Source organism: Carassius auratus, chromosome 16, assembly GCF_003368295.1.
Source record: "Carassius auratus strain Wakin chromosome 16, ASM336829v1, whole genome shotgun sequence".
Taxonomy (NCBI): domain Eukaryota; kingdom Metazoa; phylum Chordata; class Actinopteri; order Cypriniformes; family Cyprinidae; genus Carassius; species Carassius auratus.
The window spans coordinates 15,898,669-15,912,268 of NC_039258.1; the positions used below are offsets into that span (position 1 = coordinate 15,898,669).

A 13,600-nucleotide genomic window follows, 5' to 3' on the forward strand; every position below is an offset into this window, starting at 1 on the left:
AAGTCAAGCTCTCTATATGGGACATTGTAGTAGCCTAAATGGCGCTTAGAAAATTGCATTTAAAATACAATAAAACTGTTGAGCCAATAACATTTCATTTTAGTAGTGTCAGATGACATCCCCATAACTATTTTAACCAGTAATTTTAAAATATATTTCCACATGTTATATTAGCACGTTAGCTCATATACTCTCAAGACACCACCAGGCTAAATACAAATGATATATTTGTATAAATTTATAGTAATGAAACACGACACTGAAGATGTTTTAATGCTTTTGAAACACTTTCTAGGCAGTTAAATTGCATCTAAATGCATTTAAATTGTTCAACATTTTCAAACAAATCAAATAAATCAGCACAGGATGAAATGGAAACAATAAGACCTTTTCACTTCTTTTCATATAGTGAACATGCATTTGAATTTAAGTTTCAGACATATTTTGTCCTAAATACATGTAAAATATTAAGTCAAATTGTTTTTCTTTTTTTGTTTTTTTTTTCAAGCTGTGAATTCACAATTAGTCCCATAAAGCGTTAAGTAAAAAATGTACATAAATATATGTACTCATTTCATATATCTTAACATACTTTTAAAACACATATTTTATTGGTTTCCACATTTTAGCAAATTTCTCATACATTTCTTTTAATGAGTATTTAGCAGTTTCTGAGAACCCAATGATGTTTTGCCCTATTGCTTGGTTGAATAGTCACACATTTTGTTAAATCCTAGACAGAAGGGTCATCTGAGGAGATGTGGTCAACGTGCCACCTTTTCTTATGAAAAAAATATGTATCTATTTAGACTGTTTAGGACCTAGGCCCACACACATTCCTCATTTGTGAAATTGCATTCAGTCTGATCTTGTTCACCCTCATTCCCACACAGAATGCATGCCCGCATGAACGGTTTTCAACTGTCACAGCAACTTCATAATTATCTTTGAAAATATGTACTCGGCATTCAATACTGTAAGCAGCAGCTTCATTCTAAACTAGTGAAATATGTTGCAGAAGATTGTGACGGCATTTATTTCTCAAGGGTAGAGTAGAAAACAGGCTAAACAACATTCTTAAAACATAGACTGCTTTTAAAACAGTCAGACTCCAATCACACAATCAAGGAGTAAGGACGTTTTAAGCTGTTGTAAGTATTATATTTCTACATTCCAGATTGAAATATCCTGTCAAATGTAAGTGTTATGCTTTAATTGGGATTTTAGAGAGTTTACTTTTCTTGAGTTGAGAACTATGACATTACGTGCCATGTCAACTTGTGATTTTGATTTGATGGTGTCAGATTGTGTTTAAAAGGAGGAAAAGAAGGCTGTATGGACCATGTGTTACTCACACACTGAGCTCAGAGTTTCTCCTGAAATTACAACATCATGGTCTACTTTCTCCTTCTTGTCTTTGGTAAGTGTTTAAGCAAAACATGGATTTATATGTTACCTGTTTTTGACCTGTTGAAAAAAAAGAGTGACACAAATTAATTATACTTTCTGTTGTAATGTGAGCTTTTCAAAAACATTTTTCAATTTTAAATGTTCCACATGTAGCCTGGATGTTTTCAGATGTTTGCATGCTTGGCCTACAATGAATTACAATGTGGTACGTGTGCTGGTATATTTCTTTGTAAAGGCATGGTTATTTATTTATTTATTTTTTTCTCAGGACTTTTGTCCTTCACATCAAGCCAAATATCTCACCAGTATCACTTCATAAATATCAGAAAGAACTGGACTGAGGCTCAGAGATTCTGCCGTGAGATCTACACTGACCTGGCGACTGTGAATAATGAAGATGAGATGAACAGCTTGTTCAAAACCATAACTGATAATTCATATGATGTGTATACTGGACTTTATAGAGGTGAAGTGTTCCAGTGGCACTGGACCCTGCCAGACAGTGTGTACAACGAAAAGACATTCCAAGACTGGAAAGAAAATCAACCATATACAAATAATAATGAGGGCTGTGCTGCAATGGACACCAATGGGAAATGGTTTAGTGATAGCTGTGATTCACAAAGACAATTTGTCTGCTTTAATGGTAAGATTTTTTTTTTTTTTTGTACTATTGTCTGTTCAGTGTATTGTGACTATACATACTGTAGTTTACAGCTTTACCTTCATTTAATATAAGATACAAAGGTGCTCCAGTTTCATGAACTTATTTTCATGTCTTTTTCTTGTCATATGTCTGTTACAGCCACTAAAACGTATGTCCTGATTGAGCAGAACAAATCCTGGAGGGAGGCCCAAGAATTTTGCAGAACTTTTCACACAGATCTAGTGAATGTCAGAAACTCCTCAGAGAATCAAGCTGTCAAGAAGACTGCAAAAAAAGATGTATGGATTGGACTATTTAAAGACCCTTGGTCGTGGTCGGATCTGAGCAGCTCTTCTTTCCGTTTCTGGAATTCAAGTCAGTTAAGTAACAACAGAAGAGACCGTGACTGTGTTACAGTGATGGTGAACCAAACAGGGAAATGGAATGACGTTGAGTGTAACACCACTCAGCCTTTCATCTGTCATGGTGGTGCGTTCCTCATTTTCTCTTCTTTGTCTTTTTAAACTGCTCAGAAATGAGACAATAATTCAGTTTCCTTCATCTCTGTATAATATGCATCTAATCTGACTCCTTTACAGATCTGAAATCTCAATCAACTACTAAAGCAGGTATATTGCCAACACCAACATTAAAGGTGTAAAAAAAAAAAAAAAAAAAAACTACTTACCGTGATTTGGTTCCAAATAGGGATGCACAATTTGGGGACGAAATGTAACTGCGTTTTTTTTTTTATAACACATATCTTTTATTTAATTATTTATTTAAGTCTGTCTCCTGCAGAGCAATAAGAGAAGGCATTTCGAATATTGTTATTATGCAGCATAGAAGCCCATGAACTGAATGAAAAAACTAAAAAAATTAAAACGTTTTCAAACTGTCTTCTATTAAGCTCCACAGAAGAAAGAATGCATAAAGTTTGACATGAGGGTGACAGAACATATTTGGATGGAGTATCATTTAAAACTGCAGTCATACTATCCTTTGAACCTTTCAACACGTGTAAAATAGTTTTATTAACTATTAACTAACTATTAACTAAAGAATTAACTATGCAATTTATTAACTGAAATGTTCTCACTGATACAGCTACTACTGATACTGAGGGGGGAAACAGAAGCACACAACCAACACAAATACTCACTACAGGTGCAGAGCAAGGTAAGACACTGAATATTTTTGATCCTGTGTTTACTACAACATTTAGTTCTGGTCCTTGAATTTGATTGGCTGAGCAAAGTTTTCAAGGTTTGTGTCATTATTCTGCTTGTGTGCGTTCAAGACAGACTCTCATAATCTGTGTATTATGAGTGGGGATTTTTAATTCATAATTTCTGCAGATAATACCAGTAGACAGCAACACATGACCATCTTTATAAGTGAATAATTGATTCGTCCAAACACCACTACTTTGTTGCTCTGAGACATGCTTGGCCTTACACTTGCTTGTGTAATATTGTAATATTATATATTAGTAGGCTTGCACCCTTTATTATAAAGAATAATTGAATTTCCCTGAGTAAGAAGGCACATTTTCAAGGTTCAGTAAATAGTACATATAAAATAATAACACAAATAAATAGTAGATCAGTAAGTTGGCTTTTTCAAGCCAACTTAACTAGTTTATTATCATTTACCAAGTCAAGTCACATTTTGTTATATAAGAACTTAATATAATACAGATTTTGTCATAGCAGCTTCACAGAAATAAACAGGAAAATAACCTTTTGTTTTAAAGTTGCAGAATGCAGTCAATGCAGTTGATTCGATAATATTCCTAAATTAATTGTCTTATGTTATACAATATAATGGAGTATCATACCAGTTTCCTTATTGTCACCATTACAACTCATGATCCATATTTTTGCTAAATCATCCCAAAGATAACCTGATTCTGGTGCTTGAGAACCTGACGTGGACCGAAGCTCTGACTTACTGTAGAAAGCACCACGTGGACCTGGTCTCCATTCACAGTGAGGAGCTTCAGAACAGGGCAGCAAGAAAAGCCACCCAGGCTTCCACTTCTCATGTATGGCTGGGTCTCCATTACACCTGCACCTTCAACTTCTGGTTCTGGATAAAGAACAGAGAAGCGGGCTGCTACCAGAACTGGGCGCCTGGTCATGGGCCACATGGTTATGAGGAGTGTGAGTTGTCAGGAGCTATGGAGTCCACTGGAGGGCACCGTTGGGTTGGGAAGCCAGAGAGTGAAAGACTCAATTTCATCTGCGAAATATGTACTAATGCATTTTAGAGGCAGGGTAGGTGATGTGGTTTAAAAAAATGTTTTGTTATGTTGGTTGAAAGTCTCTTCACATTGTGATTGCAACCACTAAGTTAAGTGGTCTAAATCTATTAATATGTAGTTTGTGGAAGGTGTAGGACCATAAAATGTTTGGTCTGAACTCTGAACAATAAAATAGGCTGCCCTGCCTGCCTGTCAAAATTATGTATTTGCATACCTCTGAGCACCCTGCTTGCGCAGACATGATATGTCATCAGCACGTTTCAGTGAGAAAGAAAGGCGCTATTATTGTAATATTATGCTTTGCACTGTAATGTTTTCTCACCAGTGAATAATCTGATAGAGTTCCATTCAATCCTCAACCAACGCTGTCTTCATCTTAGCTTTGCAGAGTTATTATGCAGGGAGGGTGGGGATCTTGTTTTCAAAGCTAACTTGCTATTGCTAACCTTTCCGAAATCACCTACCCTACCTATAAAGAATAATGGAAAACCATGAAGAAGCAGTCAGAGAGAAACTGCTTGTGTTGCACTTTTATTTAATCCTATACATTTTGAAGTATACTGTGAGATTTACATGTTATTCCATGTAAACATGATATCCATCATAAACTGTAATCAAAACACACAATGTAGCATTGTCTCATCTGGTCTATGAAATCATGTATTTTTTTTCCTTCTCTATTTGTCTTTAATTTAAATTTGGTCAACGGGAAGAGTCGCCATGTGAAGAAAATTCAAAATAGTGATTTAATTTCATAAGATAATGTAAAAAGCACTTTTAATTATAATTATTAACAGCAAATATGTGATCTGTATCAGAAAACATTTTTGATTAAGGCTCCTTTTATAAACTTTAATTGTTATATGCTTATTCTGAACTGGCTGCAATGTTTGTAATAATACAAATACATTTTGTATATTTTAATATGAATCATAACTTTTACAATTTTAATATTACAATAAAATGATAATATTGTGCAAATTCAAATTAAATATTATATTTGTTCAAGAAGCTTGTTGCACAACACAATGTTAATTATTATTCAAAAAAATTTGATTGATTTTCATCATTAGGCTATACAACAATGACAACCACACAAACATATACAGCATTCTTCTTAACTAAATGCTGTTTTATAACAAAGTTCGGGAGGAACAGTCGCAGTTCATTAACCTGATTAACACAAGTGGAGACCAATCAGTAATCAACTCATGACAAGGTATAAATAACAGCAGAACCTACCTCTGTTCATTGACAGTTTTCACCATCCCGGTTTGCGCTGTCTGTCATCTTATCACAGACCTAATTTTCCTTCCAGCAAGGAGATCCATACCGGGGATTTTTTCAGATCTGCTACTTTTGCTGACTATGATCATTAAACACGGCCGTTGAGCACCAGCAAACGTCATCGCGACAGCGGCTCTTCTTGCCAAGCCACACGTCGTGGCCAATAGACCGTGCAAAGCCCGAGCTCGCCTCGCTTGACACCACGATTGATCTGATCAAGACCGGGCTCTCTTTGAGCGCTGGAATCGCAGCACCAGCAGGCATTCAACCAGCCCACTCCTCAGTTCTTACTGCAGCAAGCCTCTCTCACTTCCCGCCGCGGTTCAGCCTTTCACCGCGGCTTTTCCGGCCGAGGCGCAGTTTGAGGCTGCCTCCTCTAGCGGCGCAGACCGTGCGTCATAAATCAATACATTTTCAGGTGAAGACGCTAAATACAGGTTTGCAGCTAGAAAGTAGTGCGGGAGCCGCGTGGAGTTCCGATCACATATGTATGTGGAATTTCAGATCCAAATTGAGCCTCTGATGTGTTCAAATATTTAAACTTCTGCGACCAGACCGTGTGCGAATGCCCGACCGGATGTGATGTATTTTAATCAGATCTATCGGTGCGTGTTCAGAATTATCTATATTTTGTTAACTTTGACATTAGTTTTCAACATAATTTATGTAAAATGGTGGTTTATAATAATTATGGGAGAAATAATTATTAAACCATTATTTACGTGACTAGCCCCATAAAACCTACTGTTTTTATTTTGGGGGTCATCTGATTTGTGAAGATGTATTCATACATTATACATTATATTCATTAAAATTATTAATTTTACCATGGTGAACATGTCAAGGTAACAGTTGCTGCACGACCAGTTTGAAAGTTCTGCACGCCTGCCGCTAGAGGGAGAAATGCGACAATCGTGTACAAATGTCGTGTGCTGTGGAAAGGAGGCTTAAAGTTTGTTAAATGAGGCTATGACGTAGTCATCATCCACACTGAAATGTCCAAAGATATTATCTGCCTTAACGTGCATGTTTAAACCTCACTGAGGTTTTACAGACATAAGTTTCATGCAATTATTCTGGCAGGACCAATTTATTTAGGGACATATTTCACCATCTACTGGCGTGATCACTACCCTCGTTTTGCCGCAGGACAGCAGTGTGAGTAAAACTCTGAGTTTTTCTAGGACTGTAATATGAAAAGCATGCAAGTAAATATCTTTAAAACTGCTTGGAAGTGAATAGCACATAACTGCAATTAACGTTATTGCCATAATCATGTCTATTGGTATGTTTTACAGACATAATGATATTCATTGTACAATGATATTCATTGTATAATGATATTCATAGTTTTCAGAAGTCTCTGTTTCCACAGTCTATACTACAATGGGAAACCAGTGTTCCAAATGTATCCATTAGTGCTAGTGTGTCATTCGTGAACGAATCGTTCTTTTTGAATGAATCATTTAGGTGAACGAATCGTTCACATTATCCACTGACTCATATTTCTCGTTCAGTGAAGTTCCTCCCTCCACAGCAGCGCGGCGCTATAAGCAGCGCATGCGCAGCTCAGTGAACCGGGTAACAACCATTTCATCCTGTCAAAGAATTACTCAACCTCGAGCCGATAGCCTTCGAGTATGAGACGTGACAGAGTATGTGATATGTTGAATGTAGTAACGAATACGCCCTTCAATGAATGAGTTTCATATGAGTCTGAACTAGATCTAGAGATCTTATCGTTCGTGAATGAAATGATTGAACTGATACCCATGTCGTTCGTGAATGAGTTGAATGATTTAGTACATCTTGTTCGTGAATGAAATGACTGAACTGGCACACATGTCATTCGTGAACGAACTGAATGAACGGTTAAATTTTGTTCGTGAATGAAATTAACTGGCACATAGCTTATCTTGTTCGTGAACGAAATGAATGAGAGTAAACTGGGTTAGTCTGCTATTTAGCATGTCAATCTCGGAAAATGCAAAGCGCATAGGTACAGTTATAGGTACAGTACTGTGCACATACGCTCGTTTTGATATTTAGCAACTCCACGCTTAATCATTAGACAGTAAAAGAAAGGTTTAATTCCCGATTTATGGATGTGAATATATAATATACAAACTGTCTGACCAAACAATTAAAATGCTAACTAGGCAAGAAAACCTTGTGCTTTGTTCATCTGAACAACTTAATTAGACTTTATATATTGTATGCGATTATACACACATTTGAATAAAGCCAGCGAGCTTTAGCCTCCCAGCGGACGCAGAAAATACCTATTTGCCTCATCTATCAGTCCTGCGAGCTCTAGTCTCACAGCGGACTCAGTAAACATCTATTTTGTTCCTCTATCTGTCCAGCGAGCCTCAGTCTCCCAGCGGACGCAGTAATATCTATTGGTTTCCCCTGTCTGTCCAGCGAGCCTCAGTCTCCCAGCGGACGCAGTAATATCTATTGGTTTCCCCTGTCTGTCCAGCGAGCCTCAGTCTCCCAGCGGACGCAGTAATATCTATTGGTTTCCCCTGTCTGTCCAGCGAGCCTCAGTCTCCCAGCAGACACAGAAATATCTATTGGTTTCCCCTGTCTGTCCAGCGAGCACTAGTCTCCCAGCGGACACAGAAATATCTATTGGTTTCCCCTGCCTGTCCAGCGAGCACTAGTCTCCCAGTGGACACAGAAATATCTATTGGTTTCCCCTGTCTGTCCAGCGAGCCTCAGCCTCCCAGCGGACGCAGTAATATCTATTTGTTTCTCTGTCTGTCCAGCGAGCACTAGTCTCTCAGCGGATGCAGTAAATATCTATTTTTCCTCTACCTGTCCAGTGAGCCTCAGTCTCCCAGCGGACACTGTAAATACCTATTTGTTTCCTCTGTCTGTCCAGCGAGCACTAGTCTCCCAGTGGACACAGAAATATCTATTGGTTTCCCCTGTCTGTCCAGCGAGCCTCAGCCTCCCAGCGGACGCAGTAATATCTATTTGTTTCTCTGTCTGTCCAGCGAGCACTAGTCTCTCAGCGGATGCAGTAAATATCTATTTTTCCTCTACCTGTCCAGTGAGCCTCAGTCTCCCAGCGGACACTGTAAATACCTATTTGTTTCCTCTGTCTGTCCAGCGAGCACTAGTCTCTCAGCGGACGCAGTAAATACCTATTTATTTCCTCTACCTGTCCAGCGAGCCTCAGTCTCCCAGTGGACGCAGTATGCATCCATCTCTTTCTGTTCTTCGTCCAGCGAGCCAGTCTTCCAGCGGATGCAGGAATATAATTTGTTTCCTCTATCTGTCCAGCGAGCCTAAGCCTCCCAGCGGACACATTACGCATCTAGTCAATATATCATTACACCTCGCAGGCAGACGGTGGAGCCTGTCTTCCCGACATTGTAACTGCTTCTTCCTCAACTATTAACGAACAGGACCTGCCTGCTCCTCTGCTTCTGCCAGAGGCAACGCGAGATCTCCTGGTCAAACGACCATACTTCTAAAAATGTCAGCCCGCCAAATCTCTGCGTTTTGGGGGGTTCGTAGTCCGGTGGCTGTCCTTTTGCTCTCTTGTTTTGGGGGGAGTACTCTGGGTTCGGGCCACATCCCGAGCTCGGAGCCCTCCACCCGGACAGCACGCCAAATACGCATAAACTTACGGTATTAATATACGTAGATGTCACCTCGTGAAATGCTGTTTTATAACAAAGTTCGGGAGGAACAGTCGCAGTTCATTAACCTGATTAACACAAGTGGAGACCAATCAGTAAACAACTCATGACAAGGTATAAATAACAGCAGAACCTACCTCTGTTCATTGACAGTTTTCAGCATCCCTCCTCCACCCCATTTCTCCTCACTTATAGATCCATCTACTCTTACCACAACCGGGGGGAGTACTCTGGGTTCGGGCCACATCCCGAGCTCGGAGCCCTCCACCCGGACAGCACGCCAAATACGCATAAACTTACGGTATTAATATATGTAGATGTGAACTCATGAAACATATTTCACACCAACACTACAGTTGCCACAGCCTCATCAGTTAGAGCAGAGTGAAATAACAGCTGTACTCAATGTGAAAGTGAAACAATGCTGGAGTGCAGTCGTTCCCCATCATCCAGAGAAAGCTGTAACCTAAAGAAACCCCATGTAATACACTCCATGGAGGTGCCGAACAGCGAGCCAGGGTTAAGCCAACCACTGCATTGTATATTAGGATCTACCTTGCAACTATGAGCCCTTTGGGTAAAATAGTATTGAAATTAGTGCCAGTGCTTTTGCATAATAAGAACAGAATGATTCAGACCTTTGCAATATTGGATGATAGTGCTGAGCATACCATGTTGTTACTTACTGCTGTTTAAAAGCTATAGCTAGAAGGGAAAGAAGAAATTCTAGCCTTACTCACAATTTGTCCAAATGTCACAATCCTAGCTGGCTCAGTTGTTACCTTTGATGTGTCCTCAAAGATTAATCCATGAGTCAGATACAAAATCCAAAATGCCTTCACTGTCGATGGTTTAGATCTTGTGGAACAGAACTACCTAGTCAAGGCTCTTCAATGCATGTCCACTTAAGAGGTATTCCCATGAAGTCATATAAGAATGTTCAGCCCCTGTTGTTGATTGGCTCAGATAATAGCACAAGCTTCACTGTGGTAAAGACCGTTCATGTAGACAGTCAGGTAGGGCCAGTTGCAGTTTATACAAAACTAGGCTGGGCTCTTTTTCTTTTAATTTTGATGATTATTACTGACAACTAAGGAAAATCACAAATTCAGTACCTCAGAAAATGTGAATATTGTGAAAAGGTTCACTATTGAAGACACCTGGTGCCACACTCTAATCAGCTAATTAACTCAAAACACCTGCAAAGGCCTTTAAATGGTCTCTCAGTCTAGTTCTGTAGGCTACACAATCATGGGGAAGACTGCTGACTAGACAGTTGTCCATAAGACGACCATTGACACCTTGCACAATGAGGGCAAGACACAAAATGTAATAGCAAAAGAGGCTGGCTGTTCACACTCTGTGTCCAAGCACTTCAATAGAGAGGCAAAGCTGTGGTAGAAAAATAGTGTACAAGCAATAGAGATAACCGCACCCTGGTTAGGATTGGGAAACAAAACCCATTCAAAAATGTGGGGGAGATTCACAAAGAGTGAACTGCAGCTGGAGTCAGCGCTTCAAGAACCACCAGGCACAGACGTATGCAAGACATGGGTTTCAGCTGTCACATTCCTTGTGTCAAGTCACTCTTGAATAACAGACAGCATCAGAAGCATCTCACCTGGGCTAAAGACAAAAAGGACTGGACTGCTGCTGAGTGATCCAAAGTTATGTTCTCTGATTAAAGTAAATTTTGCATTTCCTTTGAAAATCAGAGTCCCAGAGTCTGGAGGAAGAGAGGAGAGGCACACAGTCCATGTTGCTTGAGATCCAGTGTAAAGTTTCCATAGTCAGTGATGGTTTGGGGTGCCATGTCATATGCTGGTGTTGGTCCACTGTGTTTTCTGAGGTCCAAGGTCAACACAGCTGTATGCCAGGAAGTTTAAGATCACTTCATGCTTCCTGCTGCTGACCAACTATATGGAGATACAGATTTCATTTTCCAACAGGACTTGGCACCTACACACAGTGCCAAAGCTACCAGTACCTGGTTTTAGGACCATGGTATCCCTGTTCTCAATTGGCCAGCAAACTCACCTGACCTTAACCCCATAGAAAATCTATGGGGTATTGTGAAGAGGAAGATGTGATATGTATGTAATGAATGAATATGATATACAAGTTTCACTTTTTGAATGGAATAAGTGAAATAAATCAACTTTTAGATGATATTCTAATTGTATGACCAGCACCAGTATAAAAGGGCACTTCTCTCAATGAACAGCTCCTGCCAGGACCAAGCCTCGGACCTTTCCTCATTTGGGTTTTCCTCAATTTCCTCAATTTCATCAACAACATCAAACAACACCCATGGAGCACCACTGTCATAATCCAATCAGTTGAATCCAGTTTCTATGTTGAAAATTGTCTGGATAGCCAACCTATAGCTGCAGCAGCCCAGACTAGAGTGGATTACTAACATGCAGTGCTAGCATGTGGCTAGTAATTGCTCATCAGTTGTGGCTCAGTTACTAACTAATGTTAGATCTTGAGACATGGAACTGTGGCTGGAACACAATTGATGTGATCCTCAAGAGCCCACATTCAGACTCTTTTGGAATTCCAGGACTGATACCACCCTATTAAGCACTTGACACTGACACATTTGATAAGATATTAGCAAGTCATTATGAACTTTTGGGTTTTATCATGCCACATACAACCAGATGCAATTTTCTTTATTCTTACAACACCTCAGATCAGTATCAACCCTACAACTGTTCTTTAATTGCTACAATCAGAATCATGCAAGTTTAAAGTACTTGTGGGAACTCTTGTATCAGAAATACAGGAGATAACAAATCTGCAATCATGGCGTTATGATAATTTACTCAATAACCCGTCTTATGACTTGACAAGAGGATAAAAGCTTCTAGAGCTTTCTGGACCCAGCAGATGGCATAAAGAACCATCCTTCCTTTTGCACGCTCCTGATAAGTGGCCGAAGAAACCACACTACGCCACTCAAGCTTTTGCACTAATATGACATCCTGAGTTGTAGGCCTTATGCATCGTTGATACACTGATGATGACCATCAACCCATTGCTTGAGCATGGGTATGGAGACTGTTGAAGCTGCGGTGGTTGCTGCACCTATGCGGAATGAATGGCTGGTATAAAGTACGGGGTCTATACCACATCTCGTGAGTTGAAATGTTCTAAGGGCTGAGAAATGTGGTGTGGGGAAACCGATGGCTGCATCTGAAAAAAAAAAACTTCCTTCGGAAGATGCATCCCAAGGTTGGAAGGCATCAAGGATGTCCGAATTCAATGTTAGATTCAGATCTTGTCTCCTGAGATGCCTTCATCTGGCCGTTTTTTTTTTTTTTAGATAGATGTATCCTCGCTGCCTTTGATATCCCATAATCCTCTGCATTCAATTATGTGACTGTTAAGCCAAAAATAAAAATGGCGTCTGAGTTGCAGTCGATTGTAATTTTTATTATTTGTTTTTTGTAAATGTACATTTTGTACGAAATATCCACTTACTGTATTTTCCAGACTTTAAGTCGCACTTTTTTTCATAGTTTGGCTGGTCCTGCGACTTATAGTCAGGTGCGACTTATTTATCAAAATTAATTTGACATGAACCGAGAGAAATGAACCAAGAGAAAACATTAGAGTTTACAGCCGGCAGAGGGCGCTCTATGCCGCCCTCCCGTGGCTGTAGACGTTAATGTTTTGTCTTGGTTCTTGGTTCTATAAATAAATGCGACTTATAGTCCAGTGCGACTTATATATGTTTTTTTCCTCGTCATGACGTATTTTTGGACTGATGCGACTTATACTCAGGTGCTGCTTATAGTCCGAAAAGCACGGTAGTTATCACCAAAACTTTATTTATTTAGCTGTAGATCATGCTGTAGACCATTACTCTGCCTCAGAAGCCTGTCCAACATCAGTTCATGAGGTGCCTTCTGTGCAAACAATGCTGTCTGCAAGTCATTAGCCCCTTTCACACTGTACGTTGGACCCGGAACATTTCCGGGTCACCTTCTATGTGAATGCAAACACATCCCGGGATTGGTCCCAGGTCGGGGACCTAGTAACATTGCCGGGTTCAGTCTCGGAACGAGCACTGTGTGAACAAAAGCCAGAACTAATGCAGTGTCATAGTGATGATGCACGTTATCGCCCGACTCTTTTACTGGGTGTTTTGAAGGAAGATCAACGTTCGCGACGAAAAAATATGTGCAAACTTTAATGAAGCAGAGATCAGTTAGTTCCTCCTTTAATGAAGCAGAGATCAGTTATTTCCAAGCTGAGATCGTTCACCAGCTAAAGTGAAAGTTAACGTGCCTAGAGTTTTCGACTGGTACATTACACGTCACGACCTAA

General features: G+C 39.7%; 1 protein-coding gene across 3 annotated transcripts; it reads left to right on the top strand.

The window, feature by feature from the left end:
* Positions 1-226: 226 nt before the first annotated feature.
* On the top strand, positions 227-5,200 carry LOC113116294 (macrophage mannose receptor 1). Of its 3 annotated transcripts, none has more exons than XM_026284370.1 (7): positions 1,038-1,151; positions 1,305-1,420; positions 1,679-2,056; positions 2,216-2,545; positions 2,656-2,685; positions 3,164-3,235; positions 3,958-5,200. In XM_026284370.1, exons 2-7 carry the CDS (start codon positions 1,393-1,395, stop codon positions 4,326-4,328), a joined length of 1,209 nt encoding a protein of 402 aa, XP_026140155.1. In that variant the 5' UTR covers positions 1,038-1,151; positions 1,305-1,392; the 3' UTR covers positions 4,329-5,200. The 3 variants fall into 3 exon arrangements, with proteins under 3 accessions (XP_026140157.1, XP_026140155.1, XP_026140158.1); XM_026284373.1 differs by having other exon boundaries at positions 1,319-1,420; XM_026284372.1 differs by having other exon boundaries at positions 227-1,420.
* Positions 5,201-13,600: the final 8,400 nt, after the last annotated feature.